The sequence below is a fragment of the Cygnus olor genome, chromosome 1, assembly GCF_009769625.2.
Source record: "Cygnus olor isolate bCygOlo1 chromosome 1, bCygOlo1.pri.v2, whole genome shotgun sequence".
NCBI lineage: Eukaryota > Metazoa > Chordata > Aves > Anseriformes > Anatidae > Cygnus > Cygnus olor.
The window spans coordinates 84,830,242-84,850,861 of record NC_049169.1 but is presented as its reverse complement, the minus strand read 5'-3'; the positions used below and the strand labels follow the sequence as shown (position 1 = coordinate 84,850,861).

Here is a 20,620-nt window from a genome sequence, read left to right as displayed (position 1 = left end):
ATTCAGTAATGTACTTAACCTGGTATTCATTTCATCACCTTGCTACCTCTGAAATACAAGTGATTCACCAAGAACTAATTGTTTCCATAACAGCTTCTGGAAATTGAAAAGGTATTAGATGTCACATAGAGGGGACTTACTGACTTTAGTCAAAACTCTTTTACATGAATTTCCCTCAGGTTATATATGAGACCTGATCTAGATTTTCAGTGAAAGAGATAGATAGGCTTCTAACCTCTGTCTAGCAGCACAAGAAGGGTTTGAGAAGAGCTGCAAATACTAAGAGGACTCCCTCTTTTAAGACCTGAAGTAGTGTCACAATACAGTGGACGCATAGAGAAGTATGGGGAAGGTTTTACCGGCATGCTTCAAGTGCCACTATTGCATGTTAGCATGACTTTAAACTGCACTAGCAGTGGCAAGGTGAAGGCAGACAGCAGGTTATCTGGTGGCTCATTGCGAATGCTAAAAGGAGGAGCATGTAGTGCTTGGCTCTTTCAGGAGGCTGCTCTTTAGAACAGGCACATATCTAGTCTGTTTACGAGTGGCAGAATAGTGTTGTGCAAGATCAGCTCAAAAACACTGGCAAGCCCTGCCCAATCATAATTTTGTGCTTTCCTCTCCTTCTCTATTGAACTGATGCTGCATTCTTCTTATTGTGGCAGAAGACATTCATCCATTTAAGTGCAGGGAGCCTGGTCAATTTACTCTCACTGCAGATTTGGCCCTAAGCATTTTTACTCTCCATTTCCAAAGAAATGAGAAATGGTTCTGTTTGGTTTAACAGGCTTACGTGAAAGATAGATCTGACCTATCAAAAATATTTGACTTGTTTGGTGAAAACACAGCTGATATTCTGAAATGACTGAGCACAATTCAGACAACACTGACTGCAGTTCAAAATGTAAAGGCTTTGTTTCAAGCTTGACAAAGACTGACAGAAAAATTAAAAGACAAACTGATAATGATGGATGGCCCTTGCTGTATTTTGACTGAGAACGAAAGAAATTCTAAGTAGTAAACTGAACTGAGTGATGACCTACCTGGGAAACAATCTCACTACTCTGTGCAAAATTTAATCAGAGTCTGTGGTATGTAGTACTAAATAATTTAGCAAGGTTTTAAATTCAAAGCGAGATGCATTTAACGTGGCTCCCAGAAAACAGAATTGAACAAAGGGATCATTCAGCTTGAATATCATGTGCCAATAGCTCCTTAGCACTTAGCCTGAATGATCATGAAGCCTCATGGACATGAGGTCAAGGGGTTCTCTTTACTAATTGATTCAGATTTATGAAACTCTGAAATGGCAATTATGTGCTTGACATTTTTGCTAGCAAATCAGATGTCATTAAAAAAATCCAAAACCTTTTAATAAAAGCCTCATGTAGATCTAGATCCCTAGTTAAAACAATTAGAGACTACTGGTGGATGAGTTCATAATGCAAGATATACAACTGGGCTAAAATTTCTAAAACCTAGGAAGAATAGAAAATAAATTCACACAGTATGGTAATTCTGAGATGTTTCATGGGCCTGTAGGTGACATTAGATGTTGGAAGATGTGGGAACTTGTTAAGGTTTTATTTAACACAGTTTGGCTGCACAATCAGGACAGAGGAAAAAAATGAAGTCTGAAGAGATAACAGGGTTTTGATGTCATTGGGAGTTCTCTCAGTTGTTATAGAAACTTTGGTAGTTTTTTGTTTGTTTGTTGTTTTTGTTTTGTTTTCTATTTTGAAAGTAAGAGGTTTCAGCAGCAAACAAAGGAGGACAAAGTATTACAAAAAAGACAATGCCTCCTTCTGTTTTCAGAGAGTCAAGCAAAAATATTGGTATTTGCACATCTCTGGCCCAAATTCTATCCTTAGAAAGTTAAGAACATAACTGCAAAGAACCAAACACACATCAATATTGACACTCAGTATTGGCAGCATGGTATCACCCAAAATTACTTAGAAGTTCGTCCTTTAAAGTGAGGACCTGATATCACATCATGGCATATTTTCAGATATGCTCTGACCAGAAGAGGTTATGACAGCATTAGAAGTATGATGAATACGAGAAAACAAAGTGCAGTAGGAGGTTGACATTGAGCTATGAAGAAAAAAAAGTTAACTGTCCTTAATTGCCTTAAACAATTCCTCTACTGAATATCTCATTCACTTTGAGTGCCACAGCAACAGCAAGACTTGCAAGGGTGTGGGAAATTCTGATTTTCTTCCAGTAAAGCTGGATCAGGCACAGGCAGGTGTAGGAGCTGTCAGAAAACAAGAAGCTGTGACTTGCACATGTGACAAGAAAGCATGGGAAGGAATTGGCCTCACCCTTTTCAATGGAATACTTAAAAACCACCTACATCACTTTCCACAGGGACTCTGAGGAGCAGAGCTTGCTGAGTGGGGCAGCCCCCACGCTTCCTCTTCAACCTCTTCCACTGCACAGAACATTTGGGATTCGCTGGGTCTACGCTTTTTGTAGTGCTCATGAATACTCAATAAAAGTCAGACAGCTGCAGTAAACACCCCCAAAAAACCACTTTTCAGCAGCGTCTGGCTAGCAGAACGTGACCTTTCCACAGAGCACAAATGTTACCACAAATATGGCTTTCTCACCTGGAGAACAAAGTAGTTTGTAGCACTCACAGAGATGCACATAGGGACCACAGGACCATTGAACCAAGTATTTCACAGGAAAGCATCTAACATGAATATTTAAGTGTTGTGCTAGTGACTGGTAACTTTTAAAATGAAGAGTTTGACCTTGGAAGCCCTAAGTGCTTACTTCAGGGATCATCTTGATCCCCACACCACTCCACTGAATTTGTTATCAGCAAAAGCTGTCCAGCTGCAGCTCCCTTGAAACAAAGAAATTTGCAAAGGAAGTCCTATGATGCTGGAACACTCTCATTTCATTGTCCCCTCATTGCTTATCACCATTCTAGCCATCTGAAAAGCTTACCATTCTTGCTCTTTGTGAAGCAGAAGAATAAAAGGTGACATAATGTAGTATCTCACAATACATCTACACAATACATTGCAGTTTGGGTGGGGCAGCTTATAGAAATTGCAACTTCTGTATTGAAGAAAATGAATAGGTTGTAATGTAGTATTTCTTAATTTCTACTTGTGCTAAAACCAGGTGATATACAGAGAACGTAAAAAGATAAATCTGACAAGTTAACAACTTGTTCTGATGAGTAGATATTGAAGATTATCTTAACACAACAATTTAAATTCTCAAGTGGACAAACTCTTTAAAACTAAAGAATTTGTTTTCGAGTGCTCTAAGTTTTACTTTAATAATGTTATTAGCATAAATGTACCTCTGAGGACAAATCAAGACAGATATTCCACAGAAAAATTAATATTCCATATTTTGGAGTCATATGAATACAATACTTTAGACTAGTCCAAATGTATACTGTGCAAGACCTATGCTTTCCCAAAGTTACCTTACATTTTTCCAGTAGTTAAGAAAAAATCTTTCACATTTTATAGTGGTAAAATTAATAAAAACCTATTATTTTATTGAAGGTATCCATTCTATCTTGTACACCTTTTTATTTGAAGCAGTTATGAATACTGCACTGAGCACATCAGCGAAGCTTATGCAACTTGCCTGAAAGATCTTAAGTAAAATTTGCAGAGCAAGGAGAAGGCTAAGAAGAATAATTTTGTAATTCAATGTTCTAATAAAAAGGTATAGTTTTAAAGCACTGTTTGAGATTGCAGCCTCAAATGAAGCAGCTTCACTTATAAAAAGGCATCTATACATGCCCTGATTTTGTTTACAACTCTTCATTAAGAAATACATATGCACTAACGAATGGATCTCTGCCTCTGTAAGATCATTACTTAGACAGTAGAGATGAAATGTTAGTGAAAAGGAGGTAGCATCACTCCCATTTCACAGCTGGGAAAATGAACACAGAAGTATTAAGTGGAACGTCTTATATTTTACAGACATCTGATCATGATAGGGGAGTTCAGAATGAATCTCCTGAGTCCCACTTTAATACTCTACGGGAAGAAAAAAAAAAGAAAAAACAGAAAAAAACTCTTAAAATTGTATTTTAAAAGCAATTGTCCTTATACCTGCAGTGCCAATTTTACTGCATTCAAGACAAACTGTTACCACAAAAGCCACCATCTTACATGAACACAAGCCAGCATGACTTGTCACAGAAGCACAGCATTCTATCATTATTAATATGGTATTTTAGGCCCATCACCACTGCTTAAAGATCACATTAAAGCTGCGATGTTCATTTTTATTCTTTTTAAGTAAACAGGCAAGCCATATTTCCTTCTTTCTTCAAGCCATAAAAATAGAAGTATTAAAAATTAAATGAAATAAAGTACCAGCATCTGGCCCTTGAAAACCTGTACAGAAAAGCTAATGTACAATACAAATTCAGACACCAGCAGCCTTGAACAAAGATGACAGCTTTCTCAGAATGACACTTGACTCTTTCTATGCAAAAAAAAAATAATTCAAAAAGTTCAGCCAGAACTACAGTAGGATGAAGAAAGAGGTCAAGGAGAATTCTCTAAAATTTTCCTAGTAGGGAGAAAAGTGTTGAAACTAAATGGAGGTAAACAGAAGGCTGGTCTCTATTTCATTATGGTTGCTGCTTTAACTTCTCTGAGAAATACAGGAAAAAACAATGAAATTGCTTAAACAACTCAAAATTCACTGCAATAATTTTAGGGTTATAATGAAGGCATAACATAGAATATTATTTGAATGACTTTATTTCAAAATAAAATCAGAGAGGTCTAACACTAATCTGAAATGCTTTGTCACAGTGGGATAGCTGTATCCCATTGAAAATTAGCTTGGACAAGTTAATAGGATCTTTACAACAAAAATAGTTTATTGCACTTCTTTGCACCATCTTTGATTAATAAACTTAATTCACATTCTTATTACCATAGTGCATTACCTGAGAGAACAAACTCCAATCATTTTAGTTGTCAATCTTTATGCTCTGTCTTTTTTTTTTTGTTCAAAAGAGTACTATTCATCTAGCTGAATTCCTCAATGACTCTGGCTTTGTATAACATGCTACTATGAATGCTGGGACGTATGCAATAAAGTCAAGACTTGATTTTATTACAATTATCCATCTTTTGTTCATGCAGACAGATATTTGGTAGCGTTATCTTTAAGCCATCAAATAGGACAAGTACCATTCCAATAGAATGCCGAAGTATTTGTTATAAAAGAAGCCTGGTCAGATCTGCTAATTTATTTTAAACAAACAGATTTACAAATCATTGCAGAGAGATTTCAGTTCCTGCTTGTGAATGATGAAAGCCATCCAGAGCTCTCCTCAATCAAGCAGCAAACAAATACTGCAATGTATCAACCTTGTCAACTGCTTCCTACCAATCATGGATTAGAGAACCTGTAGAAAATATATATTAAAAAAAAAAAAAAAAAAAAGAAATCACAGAGGGCGAAAACAATCTACTACTGCGATGACCCACAGCAATACCTAAAGGAAAAAAGAGTTTACCCTGTCAAATCTCTTTCCTATCCTTCCTCCTCTCATTTGGTTTGGTTTCTTCTTCACTTGCCAGGAGAAATAATAAGTTTCAACTGAAAGATATACCCTCCCCAGGCATGAAGTTACCAAGCAAAAGCAAAGCTTTTCTTCAAGGGTGTGTTTGGATACTAAATGAGTTGTATGGATACAGGTGAAGAAAAAGTAAAGGAAATGCAGACTAGAGTATAAAGAAGATACAGAAAAAAAATATCTTTCATACTTCAATCTCCACTCCTTCTAACAAAAGAAAATTAACCTTCACTGAAAGTTGTTCGGACTGTTTTTCTCACAGATGACAGATCATCTTACATCATAACATGAATTCCATCAGTGACAGCAGATATTTGGAGACCCGTCCACAGACACCTGCCAGGTAAGTTTCTTCAAAAGGGATTAAAACTTTCGTTATTCTTGTGAGGTAACCACAGCCTTCTGCAGGAAGTCAGGATATTGTGGGAGATACTCAGACAGTGCTAGGTATTCAACCAACTTCATCAACTTTGGTAGATTCACATTCACACTTGCAAGCAATATTTTCTTTTCCTATTACAAACAGCAAAAATAGAATAATCATAACAAATAATTACTAACGCCGAATTAAGGATATTAGAGATGGTTAGAGATAAGCAAATTCCAAAGTATATATTCCTCTCTGACACTCTATCCTTCATATTTGATCAAAGACCTTAGATACCGAACTTCGCATAGCTCTCTAAGAAAGATGCAACATTTTTACAGAAGCTTCCCCACACTCAGGGGTAAGCTAAAGACTCAGGATGCTGTGTGCAATCTCCCTAAAGCAATTATATCTGTCTCCAAACTATCTCCATTTGCTCAGAACCAATGACTTGTGCTACTTTCCCAAACTTTGTAATCTCAGTTGGAGCAACACATGGTACTAATGTATCACCAGGCGACCATCACCAATTGACATTCTAAGTATAATCACTGCACAGCATATCATTTTCCTTTCCTGAATTCAGTGAAAAGATGAGCAACCTATTCTCAAAAGAAAGGTAAATTATAGAAGCACCATATCAGAATGACAGAGACAGGAGACCCTCACTTGCATTCAAAGTAGCTCCTAACGGTGCTGGAAAGATTGCAATTTAGAAAAATTACTAAGTTACTTTGATAATTTCATTATGGTTGTGTGTGGATGTGTGTGAATAATAAATGATCTTGATGGAAACAGAAAATAATTAGCAACTGTTCAACTTTAACTTTGTCATCAGTCACAAGTGAAATCATTCTGTTAACAGCCTTATTTTCTTCATGAAGCCTGCATGTGATATTCATAGACACAGTAATTTTGCACTCTGACCCCTCACCCAAAAAGGCATGATTGAAGTAAAGTTCAGGAATGTAAGAGGTAAGCAATAGCAAACCTTGAAGTCCAGAAAAATTAGAGAGCAAGCTGTGCTACCAAGAAAATCAGAGTGATAATAAACTCAACAGTACTATTTGAGTAATACATCTCACTGAAGATCATTTAAGAGTTATGTTCCAAAGAGCAACAGCACTACATCTAGTATAAGTTATTCAAAAAGTACTTTACTGTAGGTGCTCTACCTGTATACAAGCATCCAAAATATTAATTTTTTTTGCAATTACTGCGTGTGGAGAGAAAACCTCATTATAAATCAAAACTAGTATGCAATCTTCTCCTTTTCAGAAATCACGTAGGGAGCCCAAATCAAGAACTATCTCATTAGCCAATTACACATGTACATGGAAAATTGAATTTCTTCAGGTGTTGTGTGACATGATCCAAAGCTACAGGTTTTTAGAATAAGTGCATTGCTAACTTATATTTAAATAGGAATGAGCTATGTGTGCTATACGTGTTGGAATAGGTAGTTAAAAATTGGCACTCGAGACAGCATCTACTGCTGGGGACTGGGGGGGGGAGAGGGAAGTAAAAGCAGGACAAATTCAAATTTAAGTCAACTGAAAGACCCTGGATTCAGTAATTCCAGCAAGTACTCCATTCAAAAAAAATAATAATTTAATGTTATCTAAAAAAAAAAAAATCACTTTATTTTAAAACTTTTCTTTCATCCAAAACAGTACTTAAATGTAAAACATTCTCCTAAAGCATTTCTGTGGTTTGGAATGTTATTTTCTTGACCTTTACGAAATAATTTTGAGCTGATCTGAAAGAAAAAAAAAAAAAAAAGCATCTTACTTTTCTAAAGTCACCATAAATGAAGAAATATCAGTTCATACAGCTCAACTATAGACCCTACTGTGCAAGTATTTATCAACAAAAAGCAATTTCAAAGTAGATGCCTTGCAAGTGTTCAGGGATAACAGCTGGCCAATTCATCCATAAAATTAAGCCAACAATTCCACCGTAAGTTTCTTGACAGACTTCTCATACCTGGAAACATAAATAAGCATTATATTTCTTTAGTCCAATAATAAAGGCTATATTACACAATGTTTTCTTAATTCATCTGGTTGTGCAGCATTCCAACAAAACTGTTCTTTTAGGTTTGGGCCACCTGTTTTAGTGCAGCTAAAAGTCTTCGGAAGAAGTTAACTTTAACACTATGAAAGTGACTTAATACCTTGATGTCACTATACAAAGTTGATGTGTATGCAAAATCAAAATAATTCAACACCATTTGAAGGGCTATACTTTGCAGAATATCATGTGAATACCATTTTCTGTGTGTTTATGAGGCTACCTTTAATAAAGGGTTTACTGAACTACTTTCTCAGGACTGTGCAACTTAACCCCTACATACCTCAGCTTCTGCACAAAAAACATGGAAAAGTAAAATAAAAATTAAAAAAAAAAAAAGCTTTGGGGGAAGGAAGACTCAGTTTGGGGTTATGAACTCTTCTTTTACATTTTTGAGATGACAAGTCTTCAAGAGCATTCTTTTATTTATTTTTCAGCTGAAAGCTCAGATTCCTCTGTCAATGAGTCATCTCCTTTACATTTTTGTACTTTATTTTTACTTTTTAAAAGATGGAAGTAGGAGAGACTGTTCTTTTCACCTCTGTTTTAAGGACTCAGAACTGAGGGATCCTCTTTCTTTTAATTCAATCACAGAAAAAAAATCTCAAAACCAAGAAGTATAGATATTCACATGCACAGAATTTCAAATTAAGTCCTGAATGGTCTTCTGAGCCTCATATTCTTGATAAGCCTTCATTGCTTTGGGAGTAAAGGTTTGGTTTTTTTTTTTTTTTTTTTAGTAAAAACACCCTCTATTACAGCTTTACGGGTTATTATTGTTCCATTACATCACAGGTCTGCTCAATTCTCTTTTCAGAAGCCCAAGCTTTGTTCAGTCAAAGGGTAGGATTTTCCCACAGGCAAGGAAATTCTCTTCTCTGAGACACATCTGTGAGTGAGATGTTTCATCTCAGGAACTGTAAAGGAGGTAACTTCAGAAATTGTCCAGCTACCTGGGCTACCATCTACCAATATCTAGCATCTTAACACCAAAATGGAGGGCAACTAGATTACTGCCAAGTCTGCTGCTCCATACAAGACCTCCATATAAGGTCTCTCATTCCTTTCTTTCCTTACCTCGTCTCCCTGCCTTGCAGTGAATAATTTTTCTATGTTTTTGGAGGGATGTGAGGAAAAGGTGTCCAAAAACAGTCTACAAGTTTTTATCAAAGGTCTGCAGTGAAATTTTTTGCAAGCCAGGAGCTCTATTGCCCATCTGATAACCTCCGTTTTCATAAAAAGGAAAATCATCGTAACTTCTCTGACTTTCTTCAAGTTACTGTTTGACTCAGTGTTTACTTTCATAGAGTGAGAGATGTGCACAAGTGAATTACAGAAATAAAGGAAGATGAGGGGCTCCTATGAGAACTTCAAGACAGAAATTAAATGCAGTAAAAATTTGATAGTGGGCAAATGAACAGACAAAGATAAAGGAGTTTAGAGCAGATAGAGGTAATGGAGTTTGTTCGCTTTCAGATGTGTTTTGGATTCCACAGAGTTTCTACTAATTTAAAAAGAAACTTGTGTAAAAGAAAAAGTGCATGGTACTGGAATTACAGGTAGCCTCAGAAGGTGAACTTTTGTAATATATATATGTGGAGGTAGGAATTGGTGTATATATGGAAGTGGAGGTAATAAACTTAGATGTCTGGTGCAAATTTGGCATAGACTTGTTCTAGACATGGAAAGATCAAACAGATTTATTACCAGAAAGAAAATGAAGAAAATGATGAGAAAGACCATGAAAGAAGAGTCTGGGTACAAAGGACAGGAATCTGAGAAATGCAAAGAGACTAAGATCATAATTAGTAAGACATTGACAGAAAGGTGAAAATTCTTGAGAAACTAGTGAAGGGAAGCCACATGAAAATGAAAGTGATTTTAACTGCAAGGCAGTGATCCAACTGGAAATGGCAAGCAAAATAAAAGTGGAAATGAGAACATTACAGTGATAAGAATGGCTGTGGGACTTAGAAAAAGATATAAGCCACTGGTCTAGATGGGAAACAATAGGAGATATACTGGGAACTGAAATAAACTATGGAGGTGATGGTAAGAAGAATGAAGGAATGCCATCAATGCAAACGTGAACAGCCATCACAGTGAGATTTTCAATAATTCAATACTTACAGCACAAACAGCAAAAGAGGCCAAGTAGATTGGAAAGTTAAGAAATGAAGAGCTCAACCAGCAGGGTTTAAACAAACAAAAGTGAACACTTTTCCCTCAAAGCACATAATTCAATTCAAAACTTGTTGCCACAGGTTATTGTGAAAGCCAAGATGATAAATGTTTTGAAATAGGACTGGACACACATGGAAGATAAATACATCAGAGTCCAAAGGAAAGGTGCAGTGGGACCTTTGGTCCTACACGTTGTAGGAGATCTTGTTTGAAATTACATTTCAAAATACTAACAAGGATATAACTTTGTAATTCACTTGCCTTTATTTGTGAAGAAATATCTTGTCTAAGAAAAAAATATTTGAGAGGCTGAAGTCAAGGGAATATGTTATGCCACTTTTTATTCTCCAGACATACTGAGTTTTGGCTCAATCTCTTTCTACTGTATGTATAATTTGGGAGTAAGGACTGCCTAAGAACATCCACAGAAGCCTATTCATGTCAATTACAATATTTCTTTGATAGATAATTGATACATGACGTATTATAGCTTAGAGTATTTCTATTAATTGAATACATGACTTAAAATTAGCAAATCAGGATATTTCACCCAATTACTTCATTTCAAGTAGGTCTCTAAAACTATCAAATGCTGCTCCTTCCAATAAGAAGTTCTCCTAATGCCATGGACTTCTGTTACCTACTCAATATGATATTGAACTATGTCTTCAGCAGTGACCTCCAGAGATCATTAACTACAATTACATACATAGCAGCTGTGCCTTCAGTTTCACCGTGATGGACCACATCCTTTCTCAACTCCAGCTAAATCAATGCAGTTATTACCTAAGCTTTGCAAGTAGAACCTGTTTTTGGGTTGAGCATCACAAGTTTGAGAGTTAGCTCTGTTTACTGATGATTAATGACTAGTATTTGAACAAAGATATATAAAAATTCTTAATAAATTGAAAGAGACAGAAAATTGCCTGCAGCACATTACCAAAGGAAGGATGTAATATATCTAGCCAGAATGTGTACTTCTAAAGCACTAAGCTCGCCAATTAGAATACGGAAATGACAACAGCTACAGGCATTAAAGCTTGTGCCTTTGTTATTGCAAGAGACAAATGTCTGAGCAAACTACGTCTTGCCTTTGTACTGCTGCCTATAAACTCTGACTTTGTGCCCACCTTCCTGCTTCATGAAGTGTTTTCTTGACATTTATTATTAATAATAGAAGTTAAGAAAAATGAAAGTAGCAGTCATATTGATTCAGCAAAGCAGCATGAGCATATTTAATGGTCGATACTTTTTATCTGATTTAAATACATTCCCTTTCTTTGAAGTCTGATTTCTTTAATTACACTACTATCTAAAAAGATTTTTTACGTTATCAGATGCCAATTATGTTAGACATTGTCATTCATTTGCTTATAGTAGTATTTATTTCCACTGCCATCAACTCACACCTAAACAGCATTACCTCATATTTGTTTACATGAAAAAAAAAACATTATTTTATGTATAATATTTTGTCTAGGTTGATCCAGTTAAAGGCATGTAACACTCTTTTTTTGGTTTGCATAATCAATATGTATATAAACTTTCCTTACCCTTAATCTCTAATTATGATAAACTACACCTTTCATTTTTAGGCAAGCTTCTCTCCATGCTAGAGCTGTCTAAACCTCTTCCGAGTAAGGAAGATAACTTCAGAAATTGAGGGAATTATTATATAGAGTCCCACTGAGAGGGGGATTTCATGGGGGAAAAAGAAAAAAAAAGAATAGAAGCCACATAGAACTTTTTGCAACCTTAATGAAGAGAAGACAGAAAATCTGTAGGTGATGTAGAGGGAATCAAAATACAGATTAAAAAACAAGAAAACAAAAAAAACACTGTAAAGCAGATTACACCCCCCTGCCTCTGCAGGGGATACCTTCCATTGATGTACCCTGCCTTCTCACACAAGCTCGCCTGGCAAGACTCAATCGGCCATAGTATCTCTCTAAGCTTGGGGATATGATTATCATTCTTCCTCTCCTACACTTTAATTTCTCTGAGCTCTGGAGTTGCCTGGAAAAAAAACAAACACCACCTGTTAGTTGTTTGAAATCTGTGGAGCTGGCCTTCCAGAGGCTTATTAGGTGCAGTGGCTACTATCACTCAGGGCATTTATGCCTAACTCTATATGGATTTGGCAGGTCACTTTTCCTAGACCTTACTTCCCTGACTTGCATCTTCAAAGAATCTCTTGTGAAGAGAGATTCTCTCGTCATGCAGATTCTTCCCTCTCCTCTCCTATTTCTTTATAGACGTACCACCATGTTAAATCTGGCACGTGCTTGTATTAGAAACCTAAGATTCAAGGTAAGAAGGCTCACTTATACAATACATCAGCTGTACCAAAAGGAGCAGGTCCAAAAAATTAAGTCAACACATTAGGCACAGGGAAAGGGTCAGGAAACCATGCTGCTCCCAGATATATTTACAAAGATAAAGAGAAAATATATTCTCTATTAAATGGAAGAACGCATCTCAGGAAGTGTTAAAAAGTGGTTTTCCTAGCAGAGGGAGAGAGAGAATAATAATAATGAATCGGTTTAGGAGGATTATTTTTCACTGGGGACATTCAGGAATCCAATGAACAAAAGAAAGGATAAGACTGCCTAAATTGATCTATACAAGCTATTGTGTTACACTTGATAAAATAATTGTGTCAGTCTCTACTGTGCTTAAAACAAACTTATAAACTCTGAAAACAGTTAGCTGTTAAGCTCTAAACACCATCACATACTCTGTCACACTACTCTCATTGTTACAGAAATCTAGGAAGCACCTGACATTTATCTTCTGTAGTTCTAACACAAGAATTGCAGAAATGCAATTAGGAAAACGCTGGTACTCATAACAGAAAAGGTCAGCAGTGTTCAAGCTAAACCTGGTAACATGCCTAATGTGCTGCCACACATAACAGAATGCTTTCCTGATAATGAATGACTTTACTGACTGCCATTAAGTTGTTGCAAAATAATCAGATCAACAGGGGCATGCCACTATGTGAAAGACGCATAGGATATTGTGAAATAGTCTTTGATAGGGGTACATTGCAAAGTCACCACTGATGGAAAATCTACCATTATAAAAGGCCATATTTCCAAAAATTATCACATAAATAAATTGGGTGCAAAACACAAATGATAGAAATTTCAGTGTTCGGTAAGCAAGGAAGCCATTACTTCATCTAAGGCAGTGCACCTTGTGCATGCAGCCAACAAACAATACAGCACCATCTCTTGGATGTAAAAATTATTTATTTATTTATTTATTTTTGTAGTAATCAATGTAAGTAGAAGTTAGGGAGTTTAGTTTTTCTGTTTGTCTTTAATAGAGAAATACTCACACGGCAGTACAGACTCAATGGTCCTCAAGCAAAGACTTCCTCCTTACTTGTGTCACTAATGCTACATAAGCTAATAGTGAAGTTTAAGAGAAATGAAAAGTAATCTAGAAGGTTCTTTTGATAAATCACATTTCATCGACAGCACTAAGAAATATCTCATTAGTGAAAGATGAAAGTAGCATTTATTAGAAGTTTTCTGCCAAATACCAAAACTCAGGTTAAGCCTTCAAGTGAAAAATATTTTTGAGAGCTTACAAACACCAAGAAACATATATTTGTTATGCATGAAGTAACTCTGAGCAGAATAAAACCTACGTACTTCCCATTTCTGTTACAGACTATAATTTGTATTAGATTGTTTCACTTAATTTTGCCATAGTTATAAAAAGTTGCTTTTGTGTAAAAACTAGGGGAAAAAAGTACTGTGATGAATTGCAGTGCAGCTTCACCTCTTTATTCAGTTAGGTTAAAATTCAAACTATAGAACTCAATTTTCTAGGAATTATCACAGTTACCTCTGTGATAAGACAAACTACATGTTTTGAGACTGCTAGATCTTATAAAGTTTTATTAAAGCTAAATGCTAGCATTTTATTATAGTTTCTCCTATACCTGAGTTATATCAAATTATTTTGTGGTTAATATAAAAGCCTGGTATTCTTTTAGTGTGACACATACTGTTGCCTAATTAATCAAGGAAAATAAATCAATTGAAATTTAATGTGAACCTTCCTATTATAAACTTCATTGGAAGAAGTATCTTGAATTTAGGACAGAACATGTTCTCAAAAGAGGATTGATTACAAAATTAAGCCAGATGCGATGATCAGCTAACTTGTATAAGCTGAATTTCATCAGTAGCAAGCTATAAATTATGTGAAGAAAAATATCTGACAATCTGTCTTTGGTGGTCTATATAAAGAAAGTCAAAAGGCTCTTCTGTCTGGTATTTCCAAATTTCCCTTCATATATCCTTTTATAAACACTTTTAGCTGAACAATATGTGCCCGAGGCAAGTATTTATAAAACACTACACAGCATATCACAGAATCACAGAATTGTAGGGGCTGGAAGGGACCTTGAAAGATCATTGGGTCCAACTCCCCTGCCAAAGCAGGTTCCTTAGAGCAGGTTGCCCAGGTGGCGTCCAGATGGGCCTTGAATATCTCCAGAGAAGGAGACTCCACAACCTCCCTGGGCAGCCTGTTCCAGTGCTCCATCACCCTCACCGTGAAGAAGTTCTTTCGCATGTTGGTGCGGAACCTCCTGTGCTCTATTTAGTGGCCATTACCCCTTGTCCTGTCCCCACAAACCACTGAAAAGAGGTTGGCCAAATCCCTCTGTATCCCACAAAATATGGCAAAATATTTTTACAGATGTTTACTTAGTAAAAAGTTCACAACATTAGTGAACATATTTTGTTTAACCTGTGTGAAGAGAGGTATGCCAAAAGAAGGAAGTAAACATACTAACAACAACTGGAGAATAGCGTCAATAAAAGTGCGCTTATACTTCCACCTTTTTCCTGATTTTCTTTCATTAATGATCGTAAGAAACCAATTGTATTTTCCTGAAATGCTACATATGTGTAACATGCACCAAAGAACTAAAGGGAATACACTCACCATGTACTATCAGGACATATTCTGTGCTGTTTCGGCCAATGGGATTTTTTGCTTCACATCGATATGTGCCATTGTCTGTTTTGTTTAGGAAACTGATGCTTAGGACCCTGCCATTGACAACCATTCTCTCGGGATCTGGTAGTTCTCCACCATCCTTTGTCCACAATACTGGTTCTGGCCTGTTGGATCCAAAGCAATACATTTAATCAGATACATGTAGTATGCATATGAAATGTTATGTATCAGCAACTGTAACTTGTGGATAATACTCTGCTATCACAAAATACTCAGTAATCATTTGAGTTACTGGATATAACGAGCATCTATTACAACTTTACCATCTAGTACCAGACGTGAACTACTAAAATGCAGGAACAGGCATGAAAAATAAGAGGAACAAATAAGAAAACAGAATGGTATTGGAGAAGGCCAAGGTCTTCCCTAAATAAATAAATAAATAAAAGTGCTAATGATATTTCAGGGTACACTGTTTGGCAAGACATTTGGCAAGCTGTGTGAAAACAGCTCTCTGTGTGATGAGCAGCATGGTCTTGTGCACCTGACAGGCAACAGAAATCATGCAAGCAGGCTGAGGTAGATGTAAGTGGTTTATAAATGGATTCTTAAATTATTTAGGCTATTCACATTCACAAGTGTACTTGCATGTACTGAGTGCTTTTCCTGAACCAGGCATATCAGTTGCAAAGTAGCGCATCTTACACACAATCTAAATTTGTTTCTGTTGCTGCACTGTGTCATAGCCCATTCCCTTTTCCACCCTTTCTGCATGCTTCCCTTGAATAATTTTGTTTGTTTGTTTTACACACATTATCACAAGCAATATAAGATTTGACTTAAAATCCTGGACTTCCTTTCAGTGAAACCTTTCCTCTTGTACCTGGTGACCTCACATCAGACCAAAGGCAAAGCACTGACAGCAATAACTCCTTAGCCAAGTTAAGGACACAGCAGAGAAGGGAAATGACTGTCTTACAGCTTCCCATACATCTTCCCACTGGCAACTGATATTTAACTCTTTCCCAAAAACTCTCAAGAAGCTCTACAGTTCAAAAGATTTGCCTATGACAGCAGAAAGTATTTATTACATGTACACAGTCTTTGCCTGTATGTAACAAACTGCACTTTCAAATTTACATGAGGGAAACCACCAAAAGGATAGGTCCACGATTAGAAATGAAAAGATGGCTTACCGAATCCTATCTCACAAACAGATGTAGCATCTCAGGTCTTTAGATACTAGTCACTGAAGCAAGATATACACAGCCTGCAGATTCAGTTATGCTTCTTCTAACTGGTAGCTTTGTACATTACAACCCAAATATCGATTCCTTTCTTTTGGCTGCACTACTTAAGTAAGTTCAATCAGTAGCAGTTCTAGATTTACAATTTATTTGGTAGCAGAATGTTACTATTTGTATATTGTATATATAATGTTACTATTTGTATAAATTTATATATTTTTAGAATGTTACCAGGGTGAGATGCCCCAAAGGGGGGTGGACCCCCTGCCCTGTTGCCATCGGGCAGAGGGAGGGGACCTGCGAGTTGAGGAGGAATGGAGACAGGTCCCTTCTCGACCTCGCAGGAGATGCCCTCCCCTTCCGGCGCTGCCTTCCCAGGTGCCCTTGAACAATAGGTTTGAGGCCCTGGAGCTTGAGAGACCGGTGGGTGAGGACGAGGTAGGAAGCCTACCCAGGAGGATGCCTGAGGTGAGGAAGTTGGCTCCACGCCTCAGGACTGCCTCCACCAAGAAAGAGAGAAGGGTGATTGTTGTGGGCGACTCCCTCCTCAGGGGAACGGAGGGCCCTATTTGTCGGCCTGACCCCACGCATAGGGAAGTCTGCTGCCTCCCTGGGGCCAGGGTCAGAGACGTTACCAGGAAGCTTCCAAACCTGGTTCGCCCCTCTGACTATTACCCGCTTTTGATAGTCCAGGCTGGCAGTGATGATCTTGAAAAGAGAAGCCTGAAGGCTATCAAACAGGACTATAGGGGGCTGGGACGATTGGTGGAGGGAGCGGGAGTGCAGGTGGTGTTTTCGTCTATCCCTACGGGGGAAGGGAGAGGCACGGAGAGGACATGGAAAGCTCACGTGGTTAATAGGTGGCTCAGAGGCTGGTGCCAGCACAGAAATTTTGTTTTTTTTCACCGTGGGGAGCTTTACTCGGCACCTGGCCTGATGGCCCCAGACGGGTCCCTATCTCCAAGGGGAAAACGGATCCTAGGCCAGGAGCTGGCGGGGCTCATAGAGAGAGCTTTAAACTAGGCAAGAAGGGGGACGGGGCTCAAAGAAGGCTTGTTGGAGCCGTGACGGGGGAAACAATGGCTAGGCTGGGGAAGAAGGCGATGGCCTAGCTGAAGTGCATCTACACTAATGCACGCAGCATGGGTAACAAACAGGAGGAGCTGGAAGCCATCGTGCAGCAGGAAGGCTACGACTTGGTTGCCATCACGGAGACGTGGTGGGACCGCTCCCACGACTGGAGTGCTGCAATGCCTGGCTATCGGCTCTTCAGGAGGGACAGGCAGCACAGAAGGGGTGGTGGCGTGGCTCTCTACATTAGAGAATCTTTTGATGTTGTGGAACTCCAGGCTGGGAATGATAAGGTTGAATCCCTGTGGGTTAGGATCCGCGGGAAGGCCGGCAAGGCTAGCGTCCTGGTCGGGGTCTGTTATAGACCGCCAAACCAGGATGAGGAGCCGGATGAGGACTTTTATAGGCAACTGACAGAAGTTGCAAAATCGTCGGCGCTTGTCCTCGTGGGGGACTTCAACTTCCCGGATATATCCTGGAAACACAACACGGCACAGAGAAAGCAGTCTAGGAGGTTTCTGGAGAGTGTGGGAGATAGCTTCCTGATGCAGCTGGTCAGTGAACCTACCAGGGGTGGTGCCCTGCTAGACCTTCTCTTCACAAACAGAGAAGGACTGGTGGGAGATGTGGTGGTCGGAAACCATCTTCGACAGAGTGACCACGAAATGGTAGAGTTCTCTATTGTTGGTGAGGCCAGGAAGGGGACCAGTAAAACTGCTGTATTGGACTTCTGGAGGGCTGACTTTGAGCTGCTCAGGACGCTGGTTGGCCGAGTCCCTTGGGAGGTGGTTCTGAAGTGCAGAGGAGTCCAGGAAGGCTGGGCGCTCCTCAAGAAGGAAATCTTAACGGCACAGGAGCAGTCCGTCCCCACGTGCCCAAAGACGAGCCGGCGTGGAAGAAGACCGGCCTGGCTCAACAGAGAGTTGCGGCTTGTGCTTAGCAGGAAAAAGAGGGTTTATAATCTTTGGAAAAAAGGGCAGGCCACTGAGGAGGACTACAAGGATGTAGCGAGGCTGTGCAGGGAGAAAATTAGAAAGGCCAAAGCTCATCTGGAGCTCAACCTGGCTACTGCCATTAAAGACAACAAAAAATCCTTTTACAAATATATCAATGCGAAACGGAGGACTAAGGAGAATCTCCATCCTTTACTGGATGCGAGGGGAAACCTGGTTACTAAGGATGAGGAAAAGGCTGAGGTGCTTAATGCCGCCTTTGCCTCAGTCTTTAGCGGCAATACCGGTTGTTCTCTGGATACCCAGTGCCCTGAGCTGGCGGAAGGGGATGGGGAGCAGGATGTGGCCTTCGCTATTCATGAGGAAATGGTTGGCGACCTGCTAAGGAGCTTGGATGTGCGCAAGTCGATGGGGCCCGATGGGATGCACCCGAGGGTACTGAAAGAACTGGCAGAGGAGCTGGCCGAGCCGCTTTCCATCATTTATCGGCAGTCCTGGCTATCGGGGGAGGTCCCAGTTGACTGGCGGCTAGCCAATGTGACACCCATCTATAAGAAGGGCCAGAGGGCAGACCCGGGGAACTATAGGCCTGTCAGTTTGACCTCAGTGCCAGGAAAGCTCATGGAGCAGATTATCTTGAGGGTCATCACGCGGCACTTGCAGGGCAAGCAGGCGATCAGGCCCAGTCAGCATGGGTTTATGAAAGGCAGGTCCTGCTTGACGAACCTGATCTCCTTCTATGACAAAGTGACGCGCTTGGTGGATGAGGGAAGGGCTGTGGATGTGGTTTACCTTGACCTCAGTAAGGCTTTTGACACTGTTCCCCAAAACATTCTCCTCAAGAAACTGGCTGCGCGGGGCTTGGACTGGCGTACGCTTCGCTGGGTTAGAAACTGGCTGGATAGCCGGGCCCAGAGAGTTGTGGTGAATGGAGTCAAATCTGGTTGGAGGCTGGTCACAAGTGGTGTCCCCCAGGGCTCGGTACTGGGGCCGGTCCTCTTTAATATCTTTATCGATGATCTGGATGAGGGCGTCCAGTGCACCCTCAGTAAGTTTGCAGATGACACCAAGCTAAGTGCGTGTGTCGATCTGCTCGAGGGCAGGAAGGCTCTGCAGGAGGATCTGGATAGGCTGGACCGATGGGCTGAGGTCAACTGTATGAAGTTCAACAAGGCCAAGTGCCGGGTCCTGCACCTGGGGCGCAACAACCCCAAGCAGAGTTACAGGCTGGGAGATGAGTGGTTGGAAAGCTGTCTGGCAGAGAAGGACCTGGGAGTACTGGTTGATAGTCGGCTGAATATGAGCCAGCAGTGTGCTCAGGTGGCCAAGAAGGCCAACAGCATCCTGGCCTGTATAAGAAGCAGTGTGGCCAGCAGGTCTAGGGAAGTGATTGTCCCCCTGTACTCGGCTCTGGTGAGGCCGCACCTCGAGTACTGTGTTCAGTTTTGGGCCCCTCGCTACAGGAAGGACATGGACGTGCTCGAGCGAGTCCAGAGAAGGGCGACCAAGCTGGTGAGGGGTCTGGAGAACAAGTCTTACGAGGAGCGGCTGAGGGAGCTGGGCTTGTTCAGCCTGGAGAAGAGGAGGCTCAGGGGCGACCTTATCGCTCTCTACAGTTACCTTAAAGGAGGCTGTAGTGAGGTGGGGATTGGTCTGTTCTCCCACGTGCCTGGTGACAGGACGAGGGGGAATGGGCGAAAGTTGCGACAGGGGAGTTTTAGGTTGGATGTTAGGAAGTACTTCTTTACCGAAAGGGTTATTAAGCATTGGAACGGGCTGCCCAGGGAGGTGGTGGAGTCACCATCCCTGGAGGTCTTTAAAAGACGTTTAGATGTAGAGCTTAGCGATATGGTTTAGTGGAGTGCTTAGTGTTAGGTCGGAGGTTGGACTCGATGATCTTGAGGTCTCTTCCAACCTAGAAATCTGTGTCTGTGTCTGTGTCTATTTTTTTTCCCTACCAAAGTATGCAGTTTTATGACTAAATAATAAAAAACATATAAAGTACCTTTATACAAATCATCAGATGCCTACTTAGTTGCTAGTCTTACTGAAGAACTATTTAATTTGATTAAATTAAGGTGTTTACAACCTATTAAATATGAGTGTTAAGAATAAGAATTAAGTCTAAATATCCAAACAGAGACAATTTGCTAAAATG

General features: G+C 39.6%; 1 protein-coding gene across 6 annotated transcripts in view; it reads right to left on the bottom strand.

The window, feature by feature from the left end:
• The window catches only part of CADM2 (cell adhesion molecule 2), a 667,772-nt gene that overhangs the window by 52,599 nt on the left and 594,553 nt on the right, over positions 1-20,620 (bottom strand). For all 6 annotated transcript variants that reach the window (XM_040566634.1, XM_040566596.1, XM_040566603.1 and 3 more), the window contains one exon: positions 15,177-15,355. In XM_040566634.1, coding sequence (XP_040422568.1) covers positions 15,177-15,355 — 179 coding nt within the window. The remainder of the gene's footprint in view (positions 1-15,176; positions 15,356-20,620) is intronic.